The sequence below is a fragment of the Schistocerca piceifrons genome, chromosome 2, assembly GCF_021461385.2.
Source record: "Schistocerca piceifrons isolate TAMUIC-IGC-003096 chromosome 2, iqSchPice1.1, whole genome shotgun sequence".
Taxonomy (NCBI): Eukaryota; Metazoa; Arthropoda; class Insecta; order Orthoptera; family Acrididae; genus Schistocerca; species Schistocerca piceifrons.
The window spans coordinates 199,823,140-199,850,815 of NC_060139.1; the positions used below are offsets into that span (position 1 = coordinate 199,823,140).

General features: G+C 39.4%; 1 protein-coding gene across 1 annotated transcript in view; it reads left to right on the top strand.

The window, feature by feature from the left end:
• Positions 1-27,676, top strand: part of LOC124777846 (sialin-like) — a 148,540-nt gene that overhangs the window by 28,880 nt on the left and 91,984 nt on the right. The window contains exon 2 of the mRNA XM_047253379.1: positions 869-1,098. Within this exon, the coding sequence (XP_047109335.1) occupies positions 869-1,098 (230 nt within the window). The remainder of the gene's footprint in view (positions 1-868; positions 1,099-27,676) is intronic.

Consider the following 27,676-nt stretch of genomic DNA (forward strand, 5'->3'; position numbering starts at 1 on the left):
AAATAAGTTTCTGTGTCTAGAAATAAAATGTTTTAGCAGATATAGCAGTCCCAGTCATCTCCGAACGACGAATGTGTTGCCCTTCATGGGATCTGGCTGTCCGTTCCTGCATAAAAGAATCTCGTCCACCGAGGTGGTCATAATACGCGAGGGGTACTTCAAAACTCAGTTTATATAGTTGTAAGCATTGATTAGCAGTTGGTTAAGAAAAAGAGAAAGAACGCAAAGTTACAAGCCAATTACTATATTTTTATTTGGGCAAATGTGGAAATGTTTAATAAAGATTATTAAACAAACAACCTGATTTCTTTCTTTCTAACCAAGAAGAAAATAAAGTAACTCAAATCTTGTTTTTATTTTCAAAATGAAAGAAGGGACATTAAAAATAGTTCGTTTTTAAAATGATAGATACCGATTTATTAGGAAAAACTCTCACCCTGCGTAGTGAAGTTCTAGAAACACAACGTACGAATGATAATTCCTATGGAAAAATATATACAACTTTGTGATTTGAGCAGACGTCGTTTCTGGGTTCGAAGCTCATCCAGTTTCTTCTCCACATGGTACATACCCTCCCCGTAGAGGTTGGTAATATGTGATCGGAGGCTTTCCCGGCGTATATGCTGTTTGAAGGATTCTCGTGTGTCCAACCGGACATATACAATGTTCTTCACACTAGAATCACATAGGAAAACTTTTAATCTACTTACTGAAGTGAAATAATACTATCCCGCGTTATCCTTTATTGAAATGGAATCAAAGGTGAGCGAACGGGAAAGGGAAAAGCAAAAGAAAAATTACACTGACGCCTGCAGTGTCCAAACAACAAAAATCATTAAAAAAACGCTTTTCTATTGCTCTGTTACAGGGTGCTTGTCATGCAGGACTGTGCTGTGGTGCCTTACTTTCCTGGGCTGTGGAGTCAACTACATGATCAGGAGCAACATAAACATAGCGATAGTCTCCATGGTGAAGAAACAATCGTCAGACGGGAGTGTAGTGCTCAGTGATTGCTACCGTCCAAGTTTCAACGTAACCAGCGACTACACGGTCAACGAGAGCCTTTCTCACGCCGAACTCACCGACGATGACGATGAGGTAATTGTTTAATGAGAAATGAACAGAAACACAACGAAAAATTTAAACGGCAATTCCTCTAAAATTGGATTCCATGTGTCGCGTACCTCCTCACAGTACGTAAATCCATACTGTAATAAAACACTATTTCACTCCCAAAAATCTTTACAGTCACCAAGTCAGCTGACTGATCACATTTCATGATTGACACCATGTCATAGGATCCTTGATCTCACGTCAGTTGTATTAATAAACGAAACAAACAGCCAGAATGAGATTTTCACTCTGCAGCGGAGTGTGCGCTGATATGAAACTTCCTGGCAGATTAAAACCGTGTGTCCGACCGAGACTCGAACTCGGGACCTTTGCCTTTCGCGGTCCCGAGTTCGAGTCTCGGTCGGGCACACGGTTTTAATCTGCCAGGAAGTTTCATATCAGCGCACACTCCGCTGCAGAGTGAAAATCTCATTCTGGAAACATCCCCCAGGCTGTGGCTAAGCCATGTCTCCGCAATATCCTTTCTTTCAGGAGTGCTAGTTCTGCAAGGTTCGCAGGAGAGCTTCTGTAAAGTTTGGAAGGTAGGAGACGAGATACCGGCAGAAGTAAAGCTGTGAGACCGGGCGTGAGTCGTGCTTCGGTAGCTCAGATGGTAGAGCACTTGCCCACGAAAGGCAAAGGTCCCGAGTTCGAGTCTCGGTCGGGCACACGGTTTTAATCTGCCAGGAAGTTTCGAAACAAACGGCGTTTGGATCACCATTTCTATTATCGACAGCTAACGGCTTCGATTTGCCAAGCACGTCGTCTTCACGTCTAATCTGGAACGGGTAAAGGAGGCAGAAAAATTACGAAAGTGTAACATTGTAAACAATACTATCAAACGTGGCACAATAAACGTCAAAAGATCACGTAACACGCACATACATGGCGCCGCAAGCTGCAGTTTGTCAACAGTGGTACGAGTGACGTAAAACTAACGTAAAAGGGTGTAGTGAGAAAAAAGTTGTATATTCATGTGACATGTGCAGTCATTGGATAGTACATTGATACATCTTAAATGAGATTCTTCCTAGTAAAATGAAAATAATAAAATTAAAAATTATTTTTTCAATATATTAAAATTTAAAATACATTTTAACCTAATAAAGCTCAAAATGTATGTGTTGTAAAGTAAGTATTTACTGTAGGTAGTGTCCTATAGTACTGTATATACAGTATAGTTTAGTTTGTAAAACATACATGTTGAAGTGTATTAGGTTAAGGGGACGACTTGGAGCAGGAGAGACACCACAGGAATTTTTAATTTCCACTGTCTATACTTTTAAAAATAAATTCATAAAACTTTGTCAGGATGACCAGAAATGATTCAGGATTTACACTTATAGTGGTGGAAGTTAAAAAATATAAGAAAATAATTTATTTTTTTACATTTGTATTTCACCTTTTTTCACTTACCATTGGCTGCATTTGTTGCTATAGGTACACTTTTCTTCGTAAGTAAGTGGGATTCTTCGATAAATTTTGCACTGCATACAAACCATACTTACAGGTGTATGAAACTCTAGAATTTTCCAAATCTATTAAAAACTGTGGTAAAAATTGAGATAATTAACTATAAAGTTTGAGTTTTTTCTAAACATGAAGTTTAAAATGTAACAGCACATTAATTTTTTCATAAATTAAATAATTTCTAGAGTTTCATACACCTATATGTATGGTTTGTATGCTGTGCAAAATTCATCGAAGAATCTCTCTTACTTATGAAGAAACGTGTACCTGTAGCCACAAACGCAGCCAATAGAAATGAAAAAATGATGAACTTTCACACGTAAAAAAAATTATTTTGTTATTTTTTTGAACTTCCACTGCTATGATTGTGAATCCTGAATCATTACTGGTGAAGCTGACAAAGTTTTATGAATTTATTCGTAGAAGTATAGACAGTGGAAATTAAAATGTCCTGTGGTGTCTCTCCTGCTCCGAGACGGCCCGTTTGACGTCCTACCCCCCTTAACATGACTTTTAATTTTTTTTTATTTTATCAATTATTTTTATTTTATGATTGTGGACTTGTCAAGTGACTATAAGATTTTTCCCCAGTGAATTCTTTGTATTTTCTCATCCACTTTTACTCTGAGAGCGCCATCGACCCTGCAATATGCACATTATATCTGTTGGCACGAAATAACTGTAAAATGCATGTCGACGGACACTTTGCGCAACTATTAGCCACTTCATTTTGTACTCACTGTTTGACATGTGGAGCGAAATTTCAAAAGCAGCATTCATGTTGGAGAATCATAATGAATTTGCAACGTTTCAATGCACTAAATGCCCGTAAAAAAGCTTTCAGCTTTTCACTGCACTAAAAAATCACGATTAAGTGCTCTGGCTAGAAGTGCATGTGAAACTTCTAAAAAATAACCTGCATAGCAGGTCGATTAGAATTTGACATCTCACCGACTACAGCTAGGTCAAAATAAATGGAGAAGGATGTCTGTGGGCTTCTCGATTAAACAATCCTTGCATTCACGTAACATAATTTAAGGAGACACAGAAACCTATATGTGGATGGCCAGCCTGAGTTTGAATCTGTACAGGATACTGGTCCAAAACGTGACTTACCTGCCTCCATGGCGAACCCATCAGACCGATAGTTTGAGACGTAATCTTCTCAATTCTTCCGGTGTAAAATATTAACCACCGTGATTAAGTGTACCTATCTTGTTGGGGAGGCATCAGTTCCGAGTAAGACTGGCCGAAACGATGTGGAAAGTGTACAAAATCTTCTCTGTAGGAATCAACATGGGTTCCGGAAACAACGATCGCGAGAAACCCAACTCGCTCTGTTCATCCACGAGACTCAGAAGATGGTAAATACCGGCGTCCTGGTAGAGTCCACGTTCCTCTACTTCCATAAGGCTTTCGATATCGTTCTACACTGCCACCTAATGAACAATGTACGTACGGAATGTAACACCATCTGTGTGACTGGACTGAAGAGTTTCGGGTAAACACAACACAACATGTCGTTCACAATGGAGAGAAGTCCTCAGACGTAAAAATAAATGCGGGCGTAACACAAGGGAGTCCATTACTTGCCACAATTTATATAATGTGGTAGACAACATCTGAAGTTCCGTACATGGTGCTGTTGTACACAAAGAAATCACAAAACTAGAAAATTGTAGTGAAATGTAGGAAGATACGCAGAAGATCGACACTTGGCGCAGGGAGTGGCAATTGACTCTCACTATAAACAAATGTAACGCACTGCGTGTACATAAACAGAAAGACCCATTTTCGTATGATCACACGAACGCAGAACAATCACTGGAAGCAGTTACTTCCATAATATATCTAGGAGTATGCGAACGGAGCGATTTAAAGTGGAACGGCCACATAAAGCTACTCGTCGCAAAAGTAGATGTCATACTGGAATTCACTAGAAGAATCGTCAGGAAACGCAATACATCATAAAAATAGGTACCTTACAAAACTTTCGTTCGACCATTACTTAAATGTTGATCGTCAGTCTGGGATCCATACCAGACATGACTGGCAGAGTAAATAGAAAAGATCCAAAAAAGAGCAGCGCGTTTCGTTTCAGTTTCATTTAGTAAGCACGAAAGCGTCACGGAGATGATCAACCAACTCCACTGGCAGACGCCGCAGCAGAGATGTTCTGCATCACGCTGTGGTTCAGTGTTGAAATTCCGAGAGCGTACGTTCCAAGAAGAGTTAACAAATATTTTGCCTTCTCCTACGTATCCCTGTCGAAAAGACCATGAAGGTAAAATCAGAGAGATCGATCCTACAGGGAGGCTTACCGAGAACCATTCATTCTTCCGTGATTTGAACAGGAAAAGGGGGAAATGACGGTGGTACACAAACTATCCTCCACCACACATCGCAAAGTGGCTTGCGGAGTGTAGATGTTGATGTAGAACTAATCATCAATACGGAAACTAAATGTACTATCTTAATATAAGGACTGAGTCCAAAGAGGTTTAATTACAAAGATTAATCACTCGAATTTATCATTAATTAAAACTAGCATTTTAGTGAAATTCTAATCGTTCAATGAAATAATCTGTTCAACACCGAGAAGCAGACAATTTGCATCTGAAAGAAATTGGTTATAATCGAATTTCATCGCTTCCAACACTCAATATCACGCGTATTGATGATGGAGGCCATTACTTACGAGGAAACAAATTTTCATTTTCGAGGGGCACAAAAATATTTTGTTAAGTCAAAGTTGGTACCCATAACTATAGAATTATTTAAAATAATGAGAAAAGAATGAAAACTTAAGCATCGCGGAAGTATGAGACACGATAATAATGACGAAGCGTAAACTCACTATAATATTTACTGTTACAGATTTTAGTAAACTTTTCAAAATACTTGACATGCACTCACAGTACTACTACATAAAGCGTGATTCACGAAGATATGCCTCCCGCCGCAGGTTCGAGTCCTCCCTCTGGCATGGGTGTGTGTGTGTGTGTGTGTGTGTGTGTGTGTGTGTGTGTGTGTGTTGTTCTTAGTATAAGTTAGTTTAATTTAGCTTAAGTAGTGTGTAAGTTCAGCAGTTTCGTCCCTTAGGAATTCACAAACACAAACGAGGATATGCAAATAATTTTAATACACACATCAAAAATACTTTTGCATCACCCCAGTTTCCAGAACTCCTGAAAAGAGACGTTGACTGGGGATGTTGTATCACAGACACAGGTCTTTTGACTGTTCAAAGATGTCACTAAACCCGCCCAAAGATGTAAACAACCATGCATGAGCAGCGCCCATGAGACGGAGGGGGTCCGACAGCCGATCAGTTCCAGTCATTCCACCAGGAAGGAGGTACACGGCTCGTGTTGTCTATAGTTCAACCATGCCTAGACGGTCAATACCGCGGTTCGATCGCATCCGCATTGTTACTTTGTGCCAGGAAGGGCTGTCAGCAAGGGAAGTGTCCAGGCGTCTCGGAGTGAACCAAAGCGATGTTGTTCGGACACCGAGGAGATACAGAGAGACAGGAACTGTCGATGACATGCCTCGCTCAGACCACCCAAGGGCAGTGGTTGACCGCTACCTACGAATTATGGCTCAGAGGAACCCTGACAGCAACGCCACCATGTTGAATAATGCTTTTCGTGCCCCCACAGGACGTCGTGTCACGACTCAAACTGTGCGCAATAGACTGCACGATACGCAACTTCACTCCCGACGTCCATTGCGAGGCCCATCTTTCCAACCACGACACTATGCAGCGTGGTATAGAAGGGGCCAACAACATGCCGAACGGACCGCTCAACATTGGCAACACATTCTCTTCACCGATGAGTGCCGCTTATGCCTTTAGCCAGACGGTCCTCGGAGACGTGTTTGGAGACAACCCGGTCAAGCTGAACGCCTTAGATACACTGTTCAGCGAGTGCAACAAGGTGGAGTTACCGGTTTTTTTGGGGTGGCATTATGTAGGGCCGACGTACGCCGCCGGTGTTCATAGAAGGCGCCGTAACGGCTGTACGATACGAGAATGCCATCCTCCGGCTGATAGTGCAACCATATCGGCAGCATATTGGCGAGGCATTCGTCTTCATGAGCGACAATGCGCGCCCCCATCGTGCACATCTTGTGAATGACTTCCTTTAGGATAACGACATCGCTCGGCTAGAGTGGCAAGCATGTTCTCTAGACATGAACACTGTCGAACATGCCTGGGATAGATTGAAAAGCGCTGTTTAGGGACGACGTGACCCACCAACCACTCTGAGGGATCTACGCCGAATAGCCGTTGAGGAGTGGGACAACCTGGACCAACAGTGGCTTGATGAACTTGTGGATAGTATGCCACGACGAATACAGAAATGCATCAATGCAAGAGAACGTGCTACTGGGTATTAGAGGTTTTCATGGGCAGGTGACGCAAAACTTTTTTTGATGTGTGTATGTTATTCGACAAGAAAAACTAAAGAAAAAAGATCATATAAACATCGATCCGCAAATGTTTCGTTACGGAGTTACGGCTCATAAGATTTTCCCTGAAATTTAGCAACTTCGCTAATATGAAGCCACCGCAAAATCGTACGAGGTTAAAGTAAGGCACGATTTCCATTTATCTTGTTGTTATTGGTCTGGTGAATCTAATAAAACATGTCCCAGACGTGGATCTGCAGTAGTTTTCCAGAACATCCAGATAAGCAAAGATTATTGTACAAGTAAATTTGTTTACTTTCCATTAAGAATATAGACACCTTTATGTCATTGTTGGCCACCGTTAGTGAGTTGTTTCAGTCGTTACCTAACCTTGAATCGAGTTAGTTTTCTGTACTGTTCAGTGAAAGAACATAATAACAACAGTGTATTTAAGTGAAACCACATAGAAACTGTGTAGGTTGTAGATTACTTATGAAATAGGGATGCCTTTCAAATTTCCGAAAGAGGAATACGGCGATATGGTGTTCATTTATAGCAAATTTGATGGTACTGTTACGGCGGCAGTTAACAAATATCGCGTACGTTATTCAACTCGGAGGATTCCGAATTCACGAACCATTAGAGGAGTATTTCGAATGTTGCGGGAGACATGTTCTCTACCTAGCGTTCATAATGAGTACGAGCGAACCATACGTGAAGACGATGATGAGGATATTATGGATGCTGTTCAATGTAGCCCAGATACCAGTATCTCTCAACGATTAAGCGTTTCACAATCTAAGGTATGACGAACACTGAAGTACAATGATCTGCAGCCTTACCATAAACAAAAAGTGCATCATTTACATCCGGGAGATCCTGCCCTTCGCTTGTAGTTGTGCAACTGGTTAAATACTAATCGGCAGTTCCACAAATGCATTTTATTTACTGATGACGCACAGTTTAGTCGAGATGGCATAAACAATTTACGTAACGATCGCGTATGGTCTGAAGCAAACCGACATGCAACAGTGCAACGCAATTTCCAGCAGCGATTTAGCTTAAATGTATGGTGTGTTATAATCAACACACACTTTATTGGGCCATTCATTTTCCCAGGACGTCTAAATGGCGAGACGTACTTACAATTCCTTCAAGAAGAAATTCCCTGCTTGTTCGAAGATGCTCCACTTGCTACGCGATTGCAAACGTATTTTCAACATGATGGCGCCTCCACATTTCACCATCGCCGCTACTACACATTTAAATGAACATTTTCCCCCGAAATGGATTGGTCGTGGTGCTACACGTCTGTGGTCACCCAGATCGCCCGATTTATGGGGGTGGATGAAAGATAATTTATGAGCACAGTGTCAATACACGTGAGGCATAACTTGCTCACATTATGAATCCAATAGACGATATTAAGAACGACTCGTGCAGCTAAATCCATTAAACTTGGGGGAGACGTTTTTGAACATTTATTGCAAATGCATTGTGAAATTGTAGAACTTCCTTAATATTGAGCTTTGTTTTTTACGGAAACATGAATTCACGGGTGCTATGGTATTAATAAAAGCACATTATATGACACATTCATACAGTTTCAGTTAACGTTATTACCATCATTTTTCCAAAATTAAATTCTCTACAACTTGTGTTGAAAACTTTGTGGAATTGTCTGGAATTTAAAAAACAAATTTGGCCAATTAGTTAATAAATTAAAAAGTTTACGAAATTACGTCTTTGCTACACTGGATGTTCTGGAAAACTACCAGGTGTACCGGTATGAAATGAGCGTTTTTTTGTGAAAATGAAACACTAATTTTGAACTGAAAAGTAAAAATATTTTATTCTAAGTACTGACCATTGCTTTCTATACATTTTGATCACCTTTCAGGCAATCTGTAAAAACCACGCCAATATAAATGTTCGTCTTTTGAAGCAAACCAATCAGACACCAAATTTTCGACTTCTTCGTAGGAATCGAAGTGTTCCTCAGCCAACGCGTGTCCCATTGATGAAAACAAATGGTAGTCGGAAGGGGCCAAGTCTGGTGAATACGGCGGGTGGGGTAGCAGCTCCCAACCAAGTGTTTTGATTGTATCCTGAACCAGTTTTGCTTTGTGTGCAGGTGCATTGTCGTGTAAAAAAATTACTTTGCCATGTCTTCTGGCCCATTCTGGTCTTTTTTCGATCAATGCATAGTTCAAATTGATAATTTGTTGTCTGTAGCGATTGGTATTCACAGTTTCGCCGGGCTTTAGAAGCTCATGATACACCACGCCTTTCTGATCCCACCAAACACGGAGCATTGTCTTCTTGCCGAATCGATCTGGTTTTGCAGTCGACGTTGATGGTTGTCCCGGATTAACCCATGATTTTTCCCGTTTACGATTCTTAAAATAAATCCATTTTTCATCGCCAGTAACAATTCGATGCAAAATTGATTTTCTTTCATGTCTTTGAAGCAAAATTTGACAAATGGTTTTTCGGTTTTCCATCTGTCTTTCATTCAATTCATGTTGCACCCATTTTACACACTTTTGGATCTTTCTCATAGCTTTCAAACGGTCAGAAATTGTTTGTTGTGCAACATTTAGCATTGCTGCCATTTGTTTCTGACTCAAAGTATCATCTTCATCCAATATTGCTTGCAATTCGGCGTCTTCGAACTTTTTTGGGGGTCTTCCACGTTCTTCATTTCTTACATCAAAATCGTTATTTCTGAACCGTAGAAACCATCTTTTGCATGTTGCTTCTGATAGAGCATGATCAACATATGCCTCGACAAGCATTCGATGCGACTCTGCAGCACTTTTTTTCAAATGAAAACAAAAAAATTAATGCTTCTCGCAAATCACCACTTTCTGGTACAAAATTCGACATTGTTAACACGATGAAAACATATGATGTTGTTTGTTCCATGACTTGATGTATACTAAATATCTTTGACAGATGTCATACGAACCAAAAAAGAAAAAATTAAGGCTCGTTCACAACAAATGTTCCCTATCGACACATTTGTATCTTAACGCTCATTTCATATCGGTACACCTGGTATTGCTGACACACGTCTGAGACAAGTTTTGTTAGATTCACCAAATCAATAACAACAAAATATATGGAAATAGTTCTTTACTTTAACCTCGTACAGTTTTGCGAAGCCTTCATGTTAGCGAAGTTGGTAAATTTCAGGCAAAATCTTTTATTAGCCGTAAGTAAACATTTGCGGACCTAAGTTTATATAAACTTTTATCTTAATTTTACTTGTAGAATAACATATTAAAATATTTGCATATCTTCGTGAATCACCCTGTATAAATGTTAATGGTTTCAAAGCAACATCAAAAGACCATAGCAACGCTGGAATACGACAACAAAGACCATAGACGTCTGCAGAAAGTTTACGAAAAGGTGGCCAGATTCTAAAATTGCCAGTTTTCATATAACTTACTCTGTGAGTCTGAAAATTTACCTTGCCCTAAAGACTAAATTTGGTAAGGTGTACGCAAAACTTATTGTGTCTCACACGATTATATGCATTTAGTATTTTCAAGATAGACACGGCCGTCCGCTGAAATTTATTCATGAGGGAGCAACGTTGCAAAATTTCTATTTTTGATACAACTAATTAGTTGGGTTCGAGAACGTGTCGTGCCCCAAGAAATAAATTCAGCAAGAAGTACACAAACTCTACTGTTTCTTAAATGTTTGATGGTTAACCAGTCAATATTTTCTGAAAGAGGATTCAATTTTTTTATATTATTAATATTACTATGGGTGTAGGAAGCCTTCAGAAACAATCACGAAATTGGCCCTTAAAACAAACTCTTAGCAGCCTACGACTCAATCAAAATGGTCTTGATCCCCCGGTTTGGCACATTACTGTGTAGACGTGGCAACTGGACAACAGAATTCGTAAATACGAGTATATGGCTGAATGTCGCGCAGGTTTTATTCCATTTTTGGTTTTAAAAGCATATAATTTTTGAGAAGGTTCTGACACATTTGCGACCTTGATATTTCACCATTTTCTCCGTTGTCGAAAGCAGAAATTTGTATTTTTTTATATTTTGGTCCGCAGATGAAGTATAGGTGAGCACACATACAGTATAGTAAGACCGTGTTCTTCATATTCTGCTGTAATCTCTCTACCCTGTAAAACTGAATGAAGACTCAGCAAGCCCTACTATTGAGATGTGAGTAAGCGAAGGCGCTGTTGCGACTGTCCTTAACTCATTAGGAGCTGTACCAGGAAGCGATATCCACAAATATTACAAAAAACCTTGAAACCGCTACGATGACAAGAAAGCGGTATAATTTCCTGTGAGCAACATGGCAACCAAACAACGTAATACTTACTGAAGCCACTGTGTTACTCCTTGCATCCAGTTCCAGTTGAGTGGAATGAGAGACAAATCTTTCCAAAAATACCTGAGAATTTTGAATCAGATGAAAAGACTTGCACAAATTCCAGAAGGGGGAAAATGCCAGCTCTTGCTGCGTCCCCCCCCCCCCTACCTCCTGCGGACGCCTATGACAAGGCATCGATACTTAAAATTAGCAAAGCACATAAACTAATTAGCATAGTTAAGTAAGAAGTAAAATATACTACAAGTTACCAGATTTGATGATTTCATTAGCTATTTTAAATATTAACTTCAAAAGTTGGTTACAACTGAAACTTCCTGTCAGATTGAAACTGTATGCCGACCTATACTCAGCTCGGGAACTTTGTTTTTCCAGGGTAAGGTCACTACCGATAGGTCTACCCAACCACGACTATAGTCCGAAGAACGAACGATGACGGTTCGCGAAGGTTGGGAAACGAGCGGGCTTTGCATTCTTGCCGGTTGCAAGCGACAGTTTCATTCCTGAAATTAGTTTTAATAGCTGTAGTTCCAAAGTTATTTAATGACGTCAATTACTTAGCAAGATACCAACTTTCAACTTAAAAAGTTAGTTTTACTTTCTCGCAAAGTTATTGTCCTGAACATTAATCAAATTTTTCATTCCTAATGTGATATTCGGAACATATAATACATGTAATAATTTTCGACACTGCAGGCGTGATGTAATAGCTCCGCGACAACAATTCAAGTGTCTTGTCTCCAGATGCAAAAAGTACTCTTCCTTTTATTCCTCTTGAGGCGTCATTGTGAATCAACAATTCGCTGTGAGCCTTGGAACTTCCATTACCCCTCCCAACCATAAGAAATTGTTACACACATAATTCCCGGCACCAGAGCCACACATTCCGCGTTCCTTTGCACTCGTAGCTACGTGACATTTGTCTACGGCCCGCTGCTCTTGCTCCAGAGACTGCTCTTGCTCCATAGATTTTTTTTTTTTTCCTTTATCCACTCAAGACATTTTCAGCGATTCGATGTAACCACAGTATGACAGTCAGCCCCTGACACTGACTGTGTGTCTAGTGCACAAATGTTACAATATTGCTATTAATCATTTCAGATAATATTCCATTTGTTTCAGATTCGTGTGTCATATTTCTTTTACTCTGTTTACAGATCATACATAACAAAGAAATAAAAGAAACACGACACTCACGAAAAGGAATATAATTAAATAGTACAATAGTAGTGCTGTAGGTATTACTTAGCATTAGAGTTTTCCAAGTCGATAAATTAAAATATATTATGAAAAATATTTTATAGCAAACATTCAACTTATCTTTGTGAATGTAGTTATGTGGAATACATTTTAAGATACTGTAAGTTTTCATCGAATAAAAGGAATAGGCATTGTGATATGAACTACATGTGTGAACCATTTACATGTCCTCATCACTGAATTACTTAAGGAAACCAATTATAATCCGAAAAGAGATTAACTTAAAATATAAAGTACAAGTTTTGGTAGCCTTATATCACAGGCTGTAATTCCAGAGTCAGTATTCAGTTTATTTTCTCGTCGATTAACCTGCTACACGTGTCGGTTTTAAAGTTTCAAATTATTCAGTTTAAAGCCTAAAATAAATAGAAAGTTTATCCAGTGCCAACCACCAACAGATAAGACGGGTGTTGTTATCGTACTGAACAATATCACTCGAAACCGAGTAATTTATGATTGTGAACGTAGTTATGTGGAATGCATTCTAAGATAATGTAAGTTCCCATTGAATAAAAAGTATAGGTATTGTGATATTAACTATAAGTGTGAACCATTTAAATATCCTCGTCACTGAATTACTTAAGGACAACAATTACAATCCGACCAGTGATTAACTTAAAATATAAAGCACAAGTTTTGGTAATCTTATATCAGAGGATAGAATTTCAGAGTCAACATTCAGTTTATTTTATTTTCTTGCTCGATTAACCTGCTACACAGGTCAATTTTAAAGTTTCAGATTATTCAGTTTAAAGCCTACAATAAATAGAAGGTTTATGAAGCGCCAGCCACCACCACATAAGACGGGTGTTGTTATCGTATTGAAAAAAAGCACTCGAAACCGGATTACAACTACCGCTATAGTCGTAGTAGTCGTAAGTTTATAACAGTGCCTGACAAGCGCAGTTATACTGCGTTGTAGTGTCACAACGTGAATAGGTTCAAATGGCTCTGAGCACTATGGGACTTAACATCTATGGTCATCAGTCCCCTAGAACTTAGAACTACTTAAACCTAACTAACCTAAGGACATCACACAACACCCAGTCATCACGAGGCAGAGAAAATCCCTGACCCCGCCGGTGAATCGAATCCGGGAACCAGGGCGTGGGAAGCGAGAACGCTACCGCACGACCACAAGCTGCGGACACGTGAATAGGTACCTGACCATCTCTGCACTTGTCTGACGTCGTCAGTGAAGAGACTACGACGCCAATGATGAAATTTCTACGTTCGACGTGTTCTCTTACCGACCATCTTCACGCACCGTGGTGCTAGGAAGGGGGAAGGGGTATTGTGCTGTTGTTCGCAGTAGCTATAGTAGTTTTATACATGTGTAGGTCACTTTTACAAGGATATTGAACGTGTCGTAGTACTATAATTTAAGAGCAACAAAAATAACGTGATTCGTGTTTACAGGTCTAGTTTACAAGGATGGGACAGGTACTCAGCCGCGGCCTTAAAGTAGGAACCATTACGGCATTTGCCTGAAGAAATTTAGAAAAAACACAGAAAACCTATATCAGGATGTCCGGATGAAGACTGGAGCCTCCAGCTTTCCGAATACGCAGCCATCTTGTTTAAAACAGTACTACCTCATTTGATTTATCCCTAGTATGCAATACAGTTTTGGAAAAAAAGGTTCAATGATGTAAACCGCTAGTGCTACACTGTACACTAATATCTCACTCTCAGCCATTGCGCACTCTACACGCTTTATACACACATTATTTAACAAATAACACGACACACACTATCACTTGACGTCAGGACCATACCGGCGATGCTTGGTTACCACTTTGTGTTCCGCAGCTTCCTGTTCGCTAGATTGAAAAAACTACGATGAGTGAGATGTTGGGCTCACAAAGAGGTTATATTGATAGTATAGTATGTGCATAACTTTGGGAATAACGTTTTCCAGGAAAGAGGAAAAAATGAAAGAGAAACATCAGAAAAAAACATAGTGTGAAACAGTTATACGAAATGATAGATTTTTATTATTATTGTTATTATATATTTGTGCTAATTTTTTCTGAACCCCTAATACGTGTTATACAAGTAATCCATCACTGTATGGAATGGCTTGACAGGTACTTACTGCCTCTGTAAATAAGTTCGATTTAGTAATCTCTTTAATCTTCTTGGGCAGTTTATTTTACGATTTTATTCCTTCGTAGAAAATGCCGTTTTGGTTTTATGTTTGTTCTTTCTTGGTAAAAGTACGTTCAATCTAACTCTTATGCAGTAATTATCAATGTTTTTTTATGTGCACACCCGACTGGAAAATGTTCTCAAACGGTATAGTTGAACAGATCTTTACAGTTAGATCGATTACTATTTTTGTTTATTGTTCTTATAACCCTTTTCCGTAGTTTGATGACTGAGTTCATATTTAGTGCATTTGTTCCCCAGAAAAGAACTGCATCGGTAAGAGTGGAATGTATGTATTGTAGGTTTCGCTCTACTGTTTCGTCAGGATGGCGACCGAGGAACCTGTGAGGCGTCGTCAGACGCAATAAAACAAGATTAAATATTGAAACGTCCCCTTAGAAAACTTATAAATTACTGTGCTGGTAAACTTTTACGTTATTTGATATAGAGACTGCTGAGTAAAACTGAACGTACTCAGACATTTCTCTCTTTACTTATTCTGATCATCAATAAACTGACACATAATATTTTTTGCGCAACGCAATCTGACTTTCGATAATCCCTACAAAAGAATGGTCCTGACTAACAATAACCTATACCTTTCATGAATCCCTCACCTCACAAAAATCTTCGTTACTCGAACTACTGCAATACAGCGAGCGCCAGTACTGCCAGCTAAATAAAAGATTCTAACTACGGAGGGCACTAACTACAGAGTGGCATAGTTAGCAAATGAAAGATTTTGATAGAGAACAAACAATGTATTTACCTTAATAATGTTCAAAAGTCATCACACATGTATCAGTTCATGATATCAAATGTCCTCTTCCTGACGGACACATGTCCGTATAGTCCGCTCTCAAAACTCTGGCATCTCTCTCCCCACATCCACCACTGCTGGCGGCTCACCTCCAACTGCGCAACGCTACGCGCTGTTCACATCCAACTGCCCAACACTGCACAAGCGAATATTCCAACAATGAGACCAACCAGCCACCGACTGCACACAGCACAGTCAGTGATTTTCGTACAGAGCGCTACATGGCGTTACCAACATAAAAACCTAAACGGCCTACTTACAATATTACTTCTTTCATTTCTCAGAAAACATCTCGTCGCTGTTTCTTCTGCGGCAGCTTCATAAGCCAGAGTAAAATCAGCTGAATCCAGATCCAGACTTGGGGCTGCTGAAGATCGCTACGTCAGAACCGTCCCCTGGCCAGTGACACGGAATGTGGTGGGTTGCCCATCCGTTGGTTTGGAAGGCGCTTCCTTTCGGCTGGTCTGCTGCTATCGCTGGTGCGCTACAGATGAGGCTGCGACTGCGGCGCGTGTGTAGTTACCTCATGTGCACTGCCTACGTTGTCCCATCTTCCCCGAGGTCGGCTTCTATCAGCTTTTCCATTCGTCTGTAGAGAATTCGCGTTAGTATTTTGCAGCTGTGACTTATTAAACTGATAGTTCGGTAATTTTCACATCTGTCAACACCTGCTTTCTTTGGGATTGGAATTATTATATTCTTCTTGAAGTCTGAGGGTACTTCGCCTGTCTCATACATCTTGCGCACCAGATGGCAGAGTTTTGTCAGGACTGGCTCTCCCAAGGCCGTCAGTAGTTCTAATGGAATGTTGTCTACTCCGGGGGCCTTGTTTCGACTCAGGTCTTTCAGTGCTCTGTCAAACTCTTTACGCAGTATCATATCTCCCATTTCATCTTCATCTACATCCTCTTCCATTTCCATAATATTGTCCTCAAGTACATCGCCCTTGTATAGACCCTCTATATACTCCTTCCACCTTTCTTCTTTCCCTTCTTTGCTTAGAACTGGGTTTCCATGAAAGCTCTTGATATTCATGCAAGTGGTTCTCCTTTCTCCAAAGGTCTCTTTAATTTTCCTGTAGGCAGTATCTACCTTACCTCTAGTGAAATAGGCCTCTACATCCTTACATTTTTCCTCTAGCCATTCCTGCTTAGCCATTTTGCACTTCCTGTCGATATCATTTCTGAGACGTTCGTATTTCTTTTTGCTGCTGCATTTACTGCATTTTTATATTTTCTCCTTGCATCAATTACATTCAATATTTCTTCTGTTACCCAAGGGTTTCTACTAGCCCTCGTCTTTTTACCTATTTGATCCTGTGCTGCCTTCACTACTTCATCCCTCAAAGCCACCCATTCTTCTTCTACTGCATTTCTTTCCTCCAGTCCTGTCAACTTTTCTCTTATGCTCTCACAGAAACTCTGTACAACTTCTGGTTCTTTCAGTTTATCCAGGTCCCATCACCTTAAATTCCCACCTTTTTACAGTTTCTTCAGTTTTAATCTACAGTTCATAACCAATAGATTGTGATCAGAGACCACATCTGCCCCTGGAAATGTCTTACAATTTAAAACCTTGTTCCTAAATCTCTGGCTTACAATTATATAATCTATCTGAAAACTTTTAGTATCTCCAGGGTTCTTCCATGTGTACAACCTTCTTTCGTGATTCTTGAACGAAGTGTTAGCTATGATTAAGTTATGCTCTGTGCAAAATTCTACCAGGCGGCTTTCTCTTTCATTTCTTAGGCCCATTCCATATTCACCTACTATGTTACCTTCTCTCCCTTTTCCTACTCTCGAATTCCAGTCATTCATGACTATTAAATTTTCGTCTCCCTTCACTACCTGAATAATTTCTTTTACCTCCTCATACATTTCATCAATTTCTTCGTCATCTGCAGAGCTAGTTGGCATATAAACTTGTACTACTGTAGAAGACGTGGCCTTCGTGTCTATCTTGGCCGCAATAATGCGTTCACTATGCTGCTGGTAGTAACTTACCCCCACTCCTATTTTTTGATTCATTATTAAATCTACTCCTGCATTACCCCTATTTGATTTTGTATTTATAACCCTGTATTCACCTGACCAAAAGTCTGGTTCCTCCTGCCACCGAACTTCACACTATATCTAACTTTGACTTAACCATTTCCCTTTTAAATTTTCTAACCTGCCTGCCCGATTAAGGGATCTGACATTCCACGCTCCGATCTGTAGAAGGCCAGTTTTATTTCTCCTGATAACGACGTCCTCTTGAGTAGTCCCCGCCCGGAGATCTGAATGGGGGACTATTTTACCTCCGGAATATTTTACCCAAGAGGCTGCCATCATCATTTAGTCATACAGTAAAGCTGTATGACCTCAGGAAAAGTTACGGCTGTAGTTTCCCCTTGCTTTCAGCCGTTAGCAGTACCAGAACAGCAAGGCCATTTTGGTTAGTGTTACAAGGCCAGATCAGTCAATCATCCAGACTGTTGCCCCTGCAACTACTGAAAAGGCTGCTGCCCCTGTTCAGGAACCACACGTTTGTCTGGCCTCTCAACAGATACCCCCCCGTTGTGGTTGCACCTACGGTACGGCTATTTGTATCGTTGAGGCCCGCAAGCCTCCCCACCAACGACAAGGTCCATGGTTCATGGGTGGGTCATGTAAAATACCAATATAAAAATGTGGTTACAGTGTGGTTTTGAATTTATATCACGTAAAATACCAATATAAATTCAAAACCACACTTTAAAAACACTTCAGTGACAAGATTTGATTATTATCCTTGCTTACTGTAGAGTCATACAAATGCCAAGACGTATGATTGTGGAGTAATTGAAAGCATACAGCTCTCAATCTTTTATATTAAATGTTACATGCGACAATTGTTCACAAGGCGAGCGACCATAGCCAAATAGTTCAAGCTTCTGACCAGGAGAAACAGACTAACATATATATCGCCTGCTTCCCGGTACACAAAGTAGCTGCAACAGGCTAAATCAATAATTTAGAAAAAACAGTTTAACAAACAAATTCATAAACTATAACTGAAACGTCCCCTTTCAACAATTATACATGACTGTGCTTAACCTGACACACAATATTTTGTTAGCGCAACGCAATCTGACTTTCAAAAATCCCTACAAAAGAATGGCCCTGACTAACATTAAACTATACCTTTCACAAATCACTTACCTCACAAAAATCTTCGCTGCTCAAGCTACTGCAATACAGCGAGCGCCACTACTGCCAGCTAAATAAAAGATTCAAACTATGGAAGGCACTAACTACTGATAGGGATAGTTAGCAAATGAAAGATATTAGTAGAGAACAAACAATGTATTTACCTTGATATCATCATATATAAATATAGCAGTTCATGACAAATTACAAATCTCCGCCATCTCTCTCCCCACATCCACCACTGCTGGCGGCTCACCTCCAACTGCCCAATGCTATGCGCTGTTCACAGCCAGCTGCCTAACACTACAATGGCGAGTATTACAACAATGCAAAGCAGCCACAGACTGCACACAGCACAGTCAGTGATTTTCAGAGCGCTACGTGGCGTTACCAATATAAGAACCTAAACAGCCTACTTACATAAAGAAAACATAAACAGCCTACTTACATAGAGAAAACATAAACAGCCTACTTACATAGCGAAAACATAAACAGCCTACTTACATAGCCCCCATGCTCCCCACAAAAAATTTTACAAATTGGGTTGGGCAGTGGCCAATACAGATTTGAAAAAATTTTTCATAATTGCAATAACAAAGATATCAAATGCACACACTTATTGATACAATGTTGGTCAAAAGCTAAAAATTTCTCACAGTCCATAAAGACAGTCCAGATTGTTCATCATAGTAAAAATGCAGAGTTTTTCTCAAAGTCTGAGCAGTAAAAGAAAATGCACACAGAAGTAGTGGATTTCCATGCAGTCTTGAAGAAGTAGTGTTGTCCTTCCAACGGAAAGACAGTGCTGACTCGACATGCAGACAGGTAATGGGCCACAACAGAGTAAACCCACAGCAGAGTCAGTCGACGTTTTGAAGAATATTGGTGGGTAGGTCATCACAGAGTAGACCCACTGTAGTCCTGGTAGAGATTGTGGTATTGGTGGGCCACCAGAGGTGCAGACCCACTGCAGTCCTTGTAGAAATAATGGTATTGATGGATCATCAAAGATGTAGACCCACTGTAGTCCTTGTAGAGATAATGGTACTGGTGAGTCATCAAAGATGCAGACCCACTGTAGTCCTGGTAGAGATGGCCAGCAGCCATCTGTTGCAAATGTGCAGGTGCACAATCACCATCGAAGAGTCTTGCGGACAATATAGCAAGTCCATAAACCACCACTTGTGCACTCACAAAGTTTCTGGAATTGTCCTTAGATCCAGCAATGCTGTTATCCAATCCCTTGCTGAATCATTAACACACGTGCAAACACTATCAGTCCCTACTTCTCACATATTGTCCATGTACTATGACCAACAGAAACGTGTGCAGTGAAATGTTACTTAATTTGAAGAACTGGTAACAATTACAATTTGGTAACATAAAAATACAATAACAAAGGTACAAAATACATCATTAAAGAACATAATAATACAGATAACATTTGTAGTACAGGCTTTACAAAAGAATAGAAATAAACATATACATCAGTGTTACAGGAATTATTACATGAGTACAAAAATAAAAGATCAGAATCACTTTCGAAACATCAACTTCACACATGAGCATTAAACAGAACGGAATTAATAATGTGTAAGCATATTTATAAGGTAAATAACATATTATTAATGCCAATTATATTCGAGAATAGCAGTATTCCTCATCATAGTGAATGTAGCTTAATATTAAAAGAAGAAAAAATTCTATGAAACTACACAGAGACAGGAAGAAAACAAATACACAAGGGTACACAAACATATAGTGGGATAATACAAAAGGAAAGGACAGGGTTTGTTGTACTGCAGTATTTTGCAAACAAAACTTTCTTTACTTCTTGGAGATCTCCCTTCATTCAACATTATTCCCAAAAAGTCCTATCTATACCTGCTTTCTGTATTCTATTCATATTTCTTTCAATATAATTATTTCTCAGTGTACAATACTCATTTTGGCCCAAATCTGTTTCATATAACTTCGCAACGCATTCTTTACCTACTCTCCATAGTCAGTTTCTTATACAGTCTACCCCTCTTAAGCTAACTTAAATCTACTGAGCTCAGATGCTAAACTAAGGGACGAGGCAATGCAGCAGCACATAAAACAATTAATATAAACAGCAATAAAAAAATGGAAAATCGCAAAGCAAGCTACAGTAAACCTAAATTACCAAGCAATTCAACATTACAACTAATATGAGGCAATGCGTAGCAAACAAAAAAATAAATCTGGCTTAGCAGAGTAACACAAATTAAAGTTCAGTAGCACTATGCCTGGCAAACAGCAGCTTATATCTAAACATGACATAGCTCCAGCAAAAAAAATATTACAGTAAAGATAACAATGCAGATAAGGGAAATGTATAATCACATCTTAATGTCTAAGTAATTAAAGTGGTGCACCACAACAACTTATTGTAAAAAAAATATTACCATGTACTTGAAAAGAAAATTATGTGTCCAGTTACTGTTACTAGTCCCTTCTTATTGTTGTTTCCTTTCCAAGTGCTCCTTTTTTTAAAGAATGAGGATTACAAAATTATCATTTAATAGATCTGTCGACAGAAAGTGTTCACATTAGCAAATGCATCTAAGTTTATTTTATAAAACTAATGCTGTAACACAGCTGGAAAACAGGTATCAAATGAAATAAGCAATTACGCAAACCAAAGCATACAAATATCATTCAATAGTCATGTGACATTTCATAAGTCAGTAGCTCTCAACTCTCGTAGAAAGACACTTGTCATTATCAGGTTTGCAGATGTAATAATATTTCCCATCAGTTTATAAGCATTTCAGTAAGTAGCAGAAAGTAGGCGCTCCACAATATAATCATATGTTTCCAAGTAATGAGCGTGTCTTATTTGCGATGCTTTCCACAAAGGAATGTCAATAGCGAGGTTAATGGTCTCTCCTTTTTTTTTTTCTCCACCTGCGCCTCTGAAAGGCTAATGGCTTTTTTTTTCGGGCGGCCGTCGCCCAGGTGGATGCCTGCAACGCATTACGTGCAGGTGGTCACTTAACTTTCTTACGGAAATATTTATGACAGCAGTTTCCGCTACAGTGACAGTCTCACATAAAAATATTTCACAGGTCAAGAATTAGCATTGCAAATCTGTAGAAAGAAAATCCTATAAATATAAGTGTCCAAATAAAATATTCGTCAGCATTGTGATACAGTCACGAATTTACGCACATTTCATAACTCTTAAAGTACGATTCTTGGTTTCCAACATACTTCTTATTCCTCATATACGGTAGCATCATCTTATTGATCATAAACATATCTCAACAGCATAGTACACATCGTCGTCGTAATAATAACATCATAACACCTCAGTCAAATCTCAAAAACGTCGGAGCTTTCTGCAATAATTTCAAAACCTAAAAAAATTCTCTGCTCATTTCAATAGTGTCATCTCCCTCAAACGTACTTTAAAATCATGCTCCCTTACCAAATACATCATTCAAAGCTCTCATAGTATCACAATGATTCCGAAAAAATATGAACAGTTTACAAAGTACAGACAAAATACAGTTTCATAAGTGTGAAGTTACTCAACTGTGTATTGCGTAAACATGTGTCACTGATGTAGTAAAAAAATGTTTATCTCTCAGTTAAATGATCAGATAGATGTGTAATTTGTGTGTTAGAGAAATATGGTACCGATGTGTAAAGTTGTATAAGCAAATACCATATTAGCTAGGGTTCCTTGTGGTTGCCACACACATGGTACACAAAGTAAGCGTGTACCCCCCTGAGGATTAATGTAATTATACCCTCAGGTGTTACAGATTACAGCAATGAAATGAAATGTATCACTGAAAACCTTTGTATCATTGTACTTCAAATATCTTTAAAAATTAATGTTTTAAGTACAAAATTAATCACTCAAATGCGTGTCCTGTAGCGCTAAATGTGCGTCTTGCTGTAAGATAATTCTGTGGAAGTGTTGTACTTATCGTCCTCCGAAAGCTAAGTTCTGCAGAAGTCAGTGTACTTACCTCATGATAAACAAAAGTGAAATGCTTTATGTATAGATATCTTAGTTATTACGCTTATTGCCATGATGAAGAAAGTACTGTGCTGTAACGTATTGTTGTGCTACGGAAAAGGCAATCTCATTGTAGCTATACCACAAAAGTTACTACTAAAACATGTTTTACTTTGCAGAATAAAACAGAAAAACTGTGCAGATATAAAACAGATACACCGCAAAAGCAACATTGTAAATTGTCACTCATTAGTAGCGTCGTGATATAGTCGTGTAGCTGTCAAATAAACTAACCACTGTGTCACCTGGTATCTCTCAGAAACCACCTTGAATCCATAATGTATTTGCAAGTAAACCAAAATGTTGCATTAAAATCTCATTAGCAGTACCAGTATGTGTCCTAAGTATGTAAGCCTGATAGTCGTTACGTAATCGTGCAACTAACAAGCAAGAATGTACAAATACAACACTGTGTCGTCTGTTCACTATAACAATGCATTCGTAATTTCTATTTAAATAAGTTCTCTTGGTTTTTGATTGGATATTTAACTTCAAACATTGTTGCATGTTAACAGTTTCTTAAGTCTTTCAAAGCATACTAGTAATGTAAAGTGAAAAGTTTTATGGCAAAGACAAAGTTAAAAAGCAGATTATCTCTCAGTAAGCGGTTTTACATGTGAAGTGTGGTACAATCCTTTACTCTTCCTAGTATGCAGACTTTCAACTTCAAAGCAATTATCATGTTGTTTACATCGGTAAAGAATGCTAAATCTTTTCGCAAGGCTAGCGTCTTTGTTATTTTTCCCTGAGCCAGCGGCCACACGCAGCTGCCTGCTGTGCGAGTCATTGTCTGTCTCTTTGTTGGCGCGCGTCGTTATTGGGATTAGGAGACCTAACTTCTACAAATTCACTCTGACGAGGAGGCCCTGCTCTGTTCGAATCCCGCCAGTTCTGATGCAATTCAGATCTGTCGTTACGATCATATCGTCTGTCGTCATGTCGGTAGTTCCTGTAGTTTCTTTCTTGTCGGTCATGTGGTGGAGAATTTCTCCCGGAATCGTAACTGCGCGCTGAACTGTTGCGTCTGAAGTTATTTTGTCTCCCTTGATAATAATTGTTTTGGTTTCCATATTGTCTGTTTCTATGGTTATCTCTCTCATATTCATAATTACGGAAGTGTGATCTTTCTCTGTAACTATTACTCTGCCAGTGGTTATCATATGGGTGGTGTCTGTTTTGGTCACGATTTGCTTTGTAAGAATAGGCTTGTCGTGTCCAGTTATTGCTTCTGTTGTCACGAAATTGTGACGGATGTGACCTGTAGTGATTGTTTTCCTGTTTTCGCATCCCGCGACGGTCTGTGTCAATTTCCAGTTCTTGTAACAGTCCCTGAAATGCTTCAATGTCGTCTTTGCAACGTTCTGCTAAAATAATATGTCGTAAATGTTCAGGCAATTTGAGTAAGCAAATGCGGATGAGTTCTGAGGGGCTGTATGGGTTTGAAAGATATTGATTCTTATGCAACATGTCTTCAAAATATTTCACAAGACTGGAGAATTCAGATTGTTCGAAATGTTTCATCATTATGATACCATGTTTTACTCGGTCTTGTGTGGCTTGAGACCAATATGCTGAGAGGAAGGCATGGTAAAATTCTCCTTCACTGTGGCAATCGTGAATGACCGATCGCATTCTTACAGCTGGTTCATTCTCTAAGTAGCCACACATAAATTCTAATCTGTGTTCCAACGACCAGTTGGGAGGAAAACAATGAGAGAATTGATGGAGCCATGCTTGTGGATGAATGTCGTTGCCAGAATTCTTAAATGTTTTGAATTTACGTGTAGTAATGAACAGCTTATAGTCAAAATCATCATGTCGGCAAGTCGCATATCGGTCATTGTTAGGTCGTGTCGGCCGTTCCATCTCAAAATTCCGTGCACATTGCCAATTTCTTTCATAACTTCCGAAATGCCCTGTGTTATTATTTTGCGGCTTTTCCGTGTTTCTAAGTCCCTCTTCCCGTGTTGGAGCGCCAGTGTCCTCTGAAATACATAATTCTTGTATTACCTGTGTCAGCTGATCTTGTACTTCCCGGATTTCTCTTTGGTGTTGTGTATTAATTTGATTCTGATTTTGTTTGAATTTTCTTATTTGTTCATACTCTTCTGCGTCAGTGAAGGCTACGGGTCTTGTGTCATTCAGATCATCATCTACCTTTGTAGATAAGTTAGTGACCTGATCCGAAAGTTCGGCTACTTTCTCCGATAGTGTCCTTATTTCTTCAGTGTGTTTTTCTGAACCAAGTTTCAGAGTATCTACTGTGTCCTTAAAGTTTTCCTGAGTTTCTGCAAGTTGCGTAACCGAATCGGTAGATGCAACTGAGTCAAATTTAGCTTGCAAGGTCTCATGATTTTCATGAACAATAATTTGCAGTTCTTTTATGGCTGCTTCGTGATTCTGTAATGCATTTTCATGCCGCGAAAAAATAGGTTGAAAATGCTCACAAATTTGTGTTTTTACGTCATTACAGACTTTTTGACATTTCGATTCAATGTTATGTAACTCAGTAGATAAATCTTCACATGTTTGTTCAAGTGTTTGTTCCAATGAGTCTAACTTTTTAAGATTTTGTTCCACTGTGTCTAACTTTTGAAGCTTTTGCTGTGTTTGTCTCTGATTTTGTTCCATTGTGTCTAACTGTTGCTGTGTTTGTCTCTGATGTTGTTCCATTGTGTCTAACTTTTCAAGCTTTTGTCCCATTTGTTGCATTAATTGTAATAACAATGCACTGGTGTCTGAAACATGTTCCTCAGTGCTTTTTGGCAGTGAAGTTGCACCGGCAACATTCACATTTTGACAAGTGGAAAATGTGTCTTGACTCATTTGAGAAAATGGTGGGAACCCAAAACCTGAGTCTGCAGTATTTGCAATATTGTGTTCTGTCATTCCCGATTCCTGAGGCGAGCTGTTGCCGACCAATCGATCGATAACGCTTCCCTGTTCACTACCTGTTTCACTGTCTACACCATTGTTTGCCGCCCGCTCCATTTCCCTATGCGCAATTACCAAATTACTACTTTGAACATTAGTTAATTCATTACTCTGCGGCGCTAACACACTGCTTTCGTCTTCACTGTCATTTCTCAGTTTACTTTGGAGCCTAGTATTACGTTTTTCACACGCCATAATTGTCACAATATTTCACACGATAACACAGAAAAGCGTAATTTGAAGAGCAAAATAAAATAACATAGCAATGGAAATAATGTCTACTTAATTGCCAGCGCAGCTGCGAAATACTTGGTGCAAATCTACATGCATGCCACAACTGTTTTACCGTACAACAATGAAAAACTACAACTACAAAGGAAATTCTCTCTATAATTACGCGCTAGCAATAAACAATAGCTACACTAATTACACAAACTACAAAAAAAAAAAAATCAGAAGATTCCAGTTAGGTATCCTGGCAGGGTCGCCATATGAAACGTCCCCTTTCAACAATTATACATGACTGTGCTTAACCTGACACACAATATTTTGTTAGCGCAACGCAATCTGACTTTCAAAAATCCCTACAAAAGAATGGCCCTGACTAACATTAAACTATGCCTTTCACAAATCACTTACCTCACAAAAATCTTCGCTGCTCAAGCTACTGCAATACAGCGAGCGCCACTACTGCCAGCTAAATAAAAGATTCAAACTATGGAAGGCACTAACTACTGATAGGGATAGTTAGCAAATGAAAGATATTAGTAGAGAACAAACAATGTATTTACCTTGATATCATCATATATAAATATAGCAGTTCATGACAAATTACAAATCTCCGCCATCTCTCTCCCCACATCCACCACTGCTGGCGGCTCACCTCCAACTGCCCAATGCTATGCGCTGTTCACAGCCAGCTGCCTAACACTACAATGGCGAGTATTACAACACTGCAAAGCAGCCACAGACTGCACACAGCACAGCCAGTGATTTTCAGAGCGCTACGTGGCGTTACCAATATAAGAACCTAAACAGCCTACTTACATAAAGAAAACATAAACAGCCTACTTACATAGAGAAAACATAAACAGCCTACTTACATAGCGAAAACATAAACAGCCTACTTACATAACATATAAATGACAAGTAGAACTTTAATAGCATGAGAGATCACTTGACGTCATTTCTCGGGAACAGGCTAACGGACAAAATCGCAATAAACAGCTAATGTTCTATTCAAATTGTTGTGATTATGTTAAAGTTCGCTGTGGCTGTAGGTTCGGAGGCGAAAACTTATGCCATTAGAAGCAGCATCAGTCACCATCATCTAAACGCGTGACTTCAGTTCCACATTTGGCTACCTTACTGAAGTCAGCAGCAGTCCTTCGGTGACGTAAGCTGCCAACTGCACAGGCTACCCTGATGAACTCACGGCAGACAAGCAGCCTCCTACCTTTCTCTCCTCTCTCAACCACGAAGCGATCCGCTTCCTCCCTCCCCCCCTCCCCCCAAATTCGCCGCCAGAACGCACCAGCATCCATCTGCCAAACCCTAGTGGACAAACCATGCATGAATTATCGATAACAAGAGAGCCGCAATGGCTCAGATGTGTAGTATGACATGAGCCCGCTAGTCTGGTGCAGAGTAGCTATATTAAAGGTGCGATAAGTTTACCACCTGATAAGTTTACCACCTGCCCCAAAGTACTGTTCATTGAAAGTCAGCTTCATTCGGATAACTTCATGTTAATAGCTCTTTGTTTCTGATTGCTGCCACCTTCAGCAGTTGCATGACGCAGTGTTGTTGTGTTGGCTATGTGAGCGTATGGTTAACTGATTATACTTGTATTTAAATGTATCATGCAGTATGAGACACGTTCACAAGTTTTGAAAGTCGTTTTTCTTCTACTCA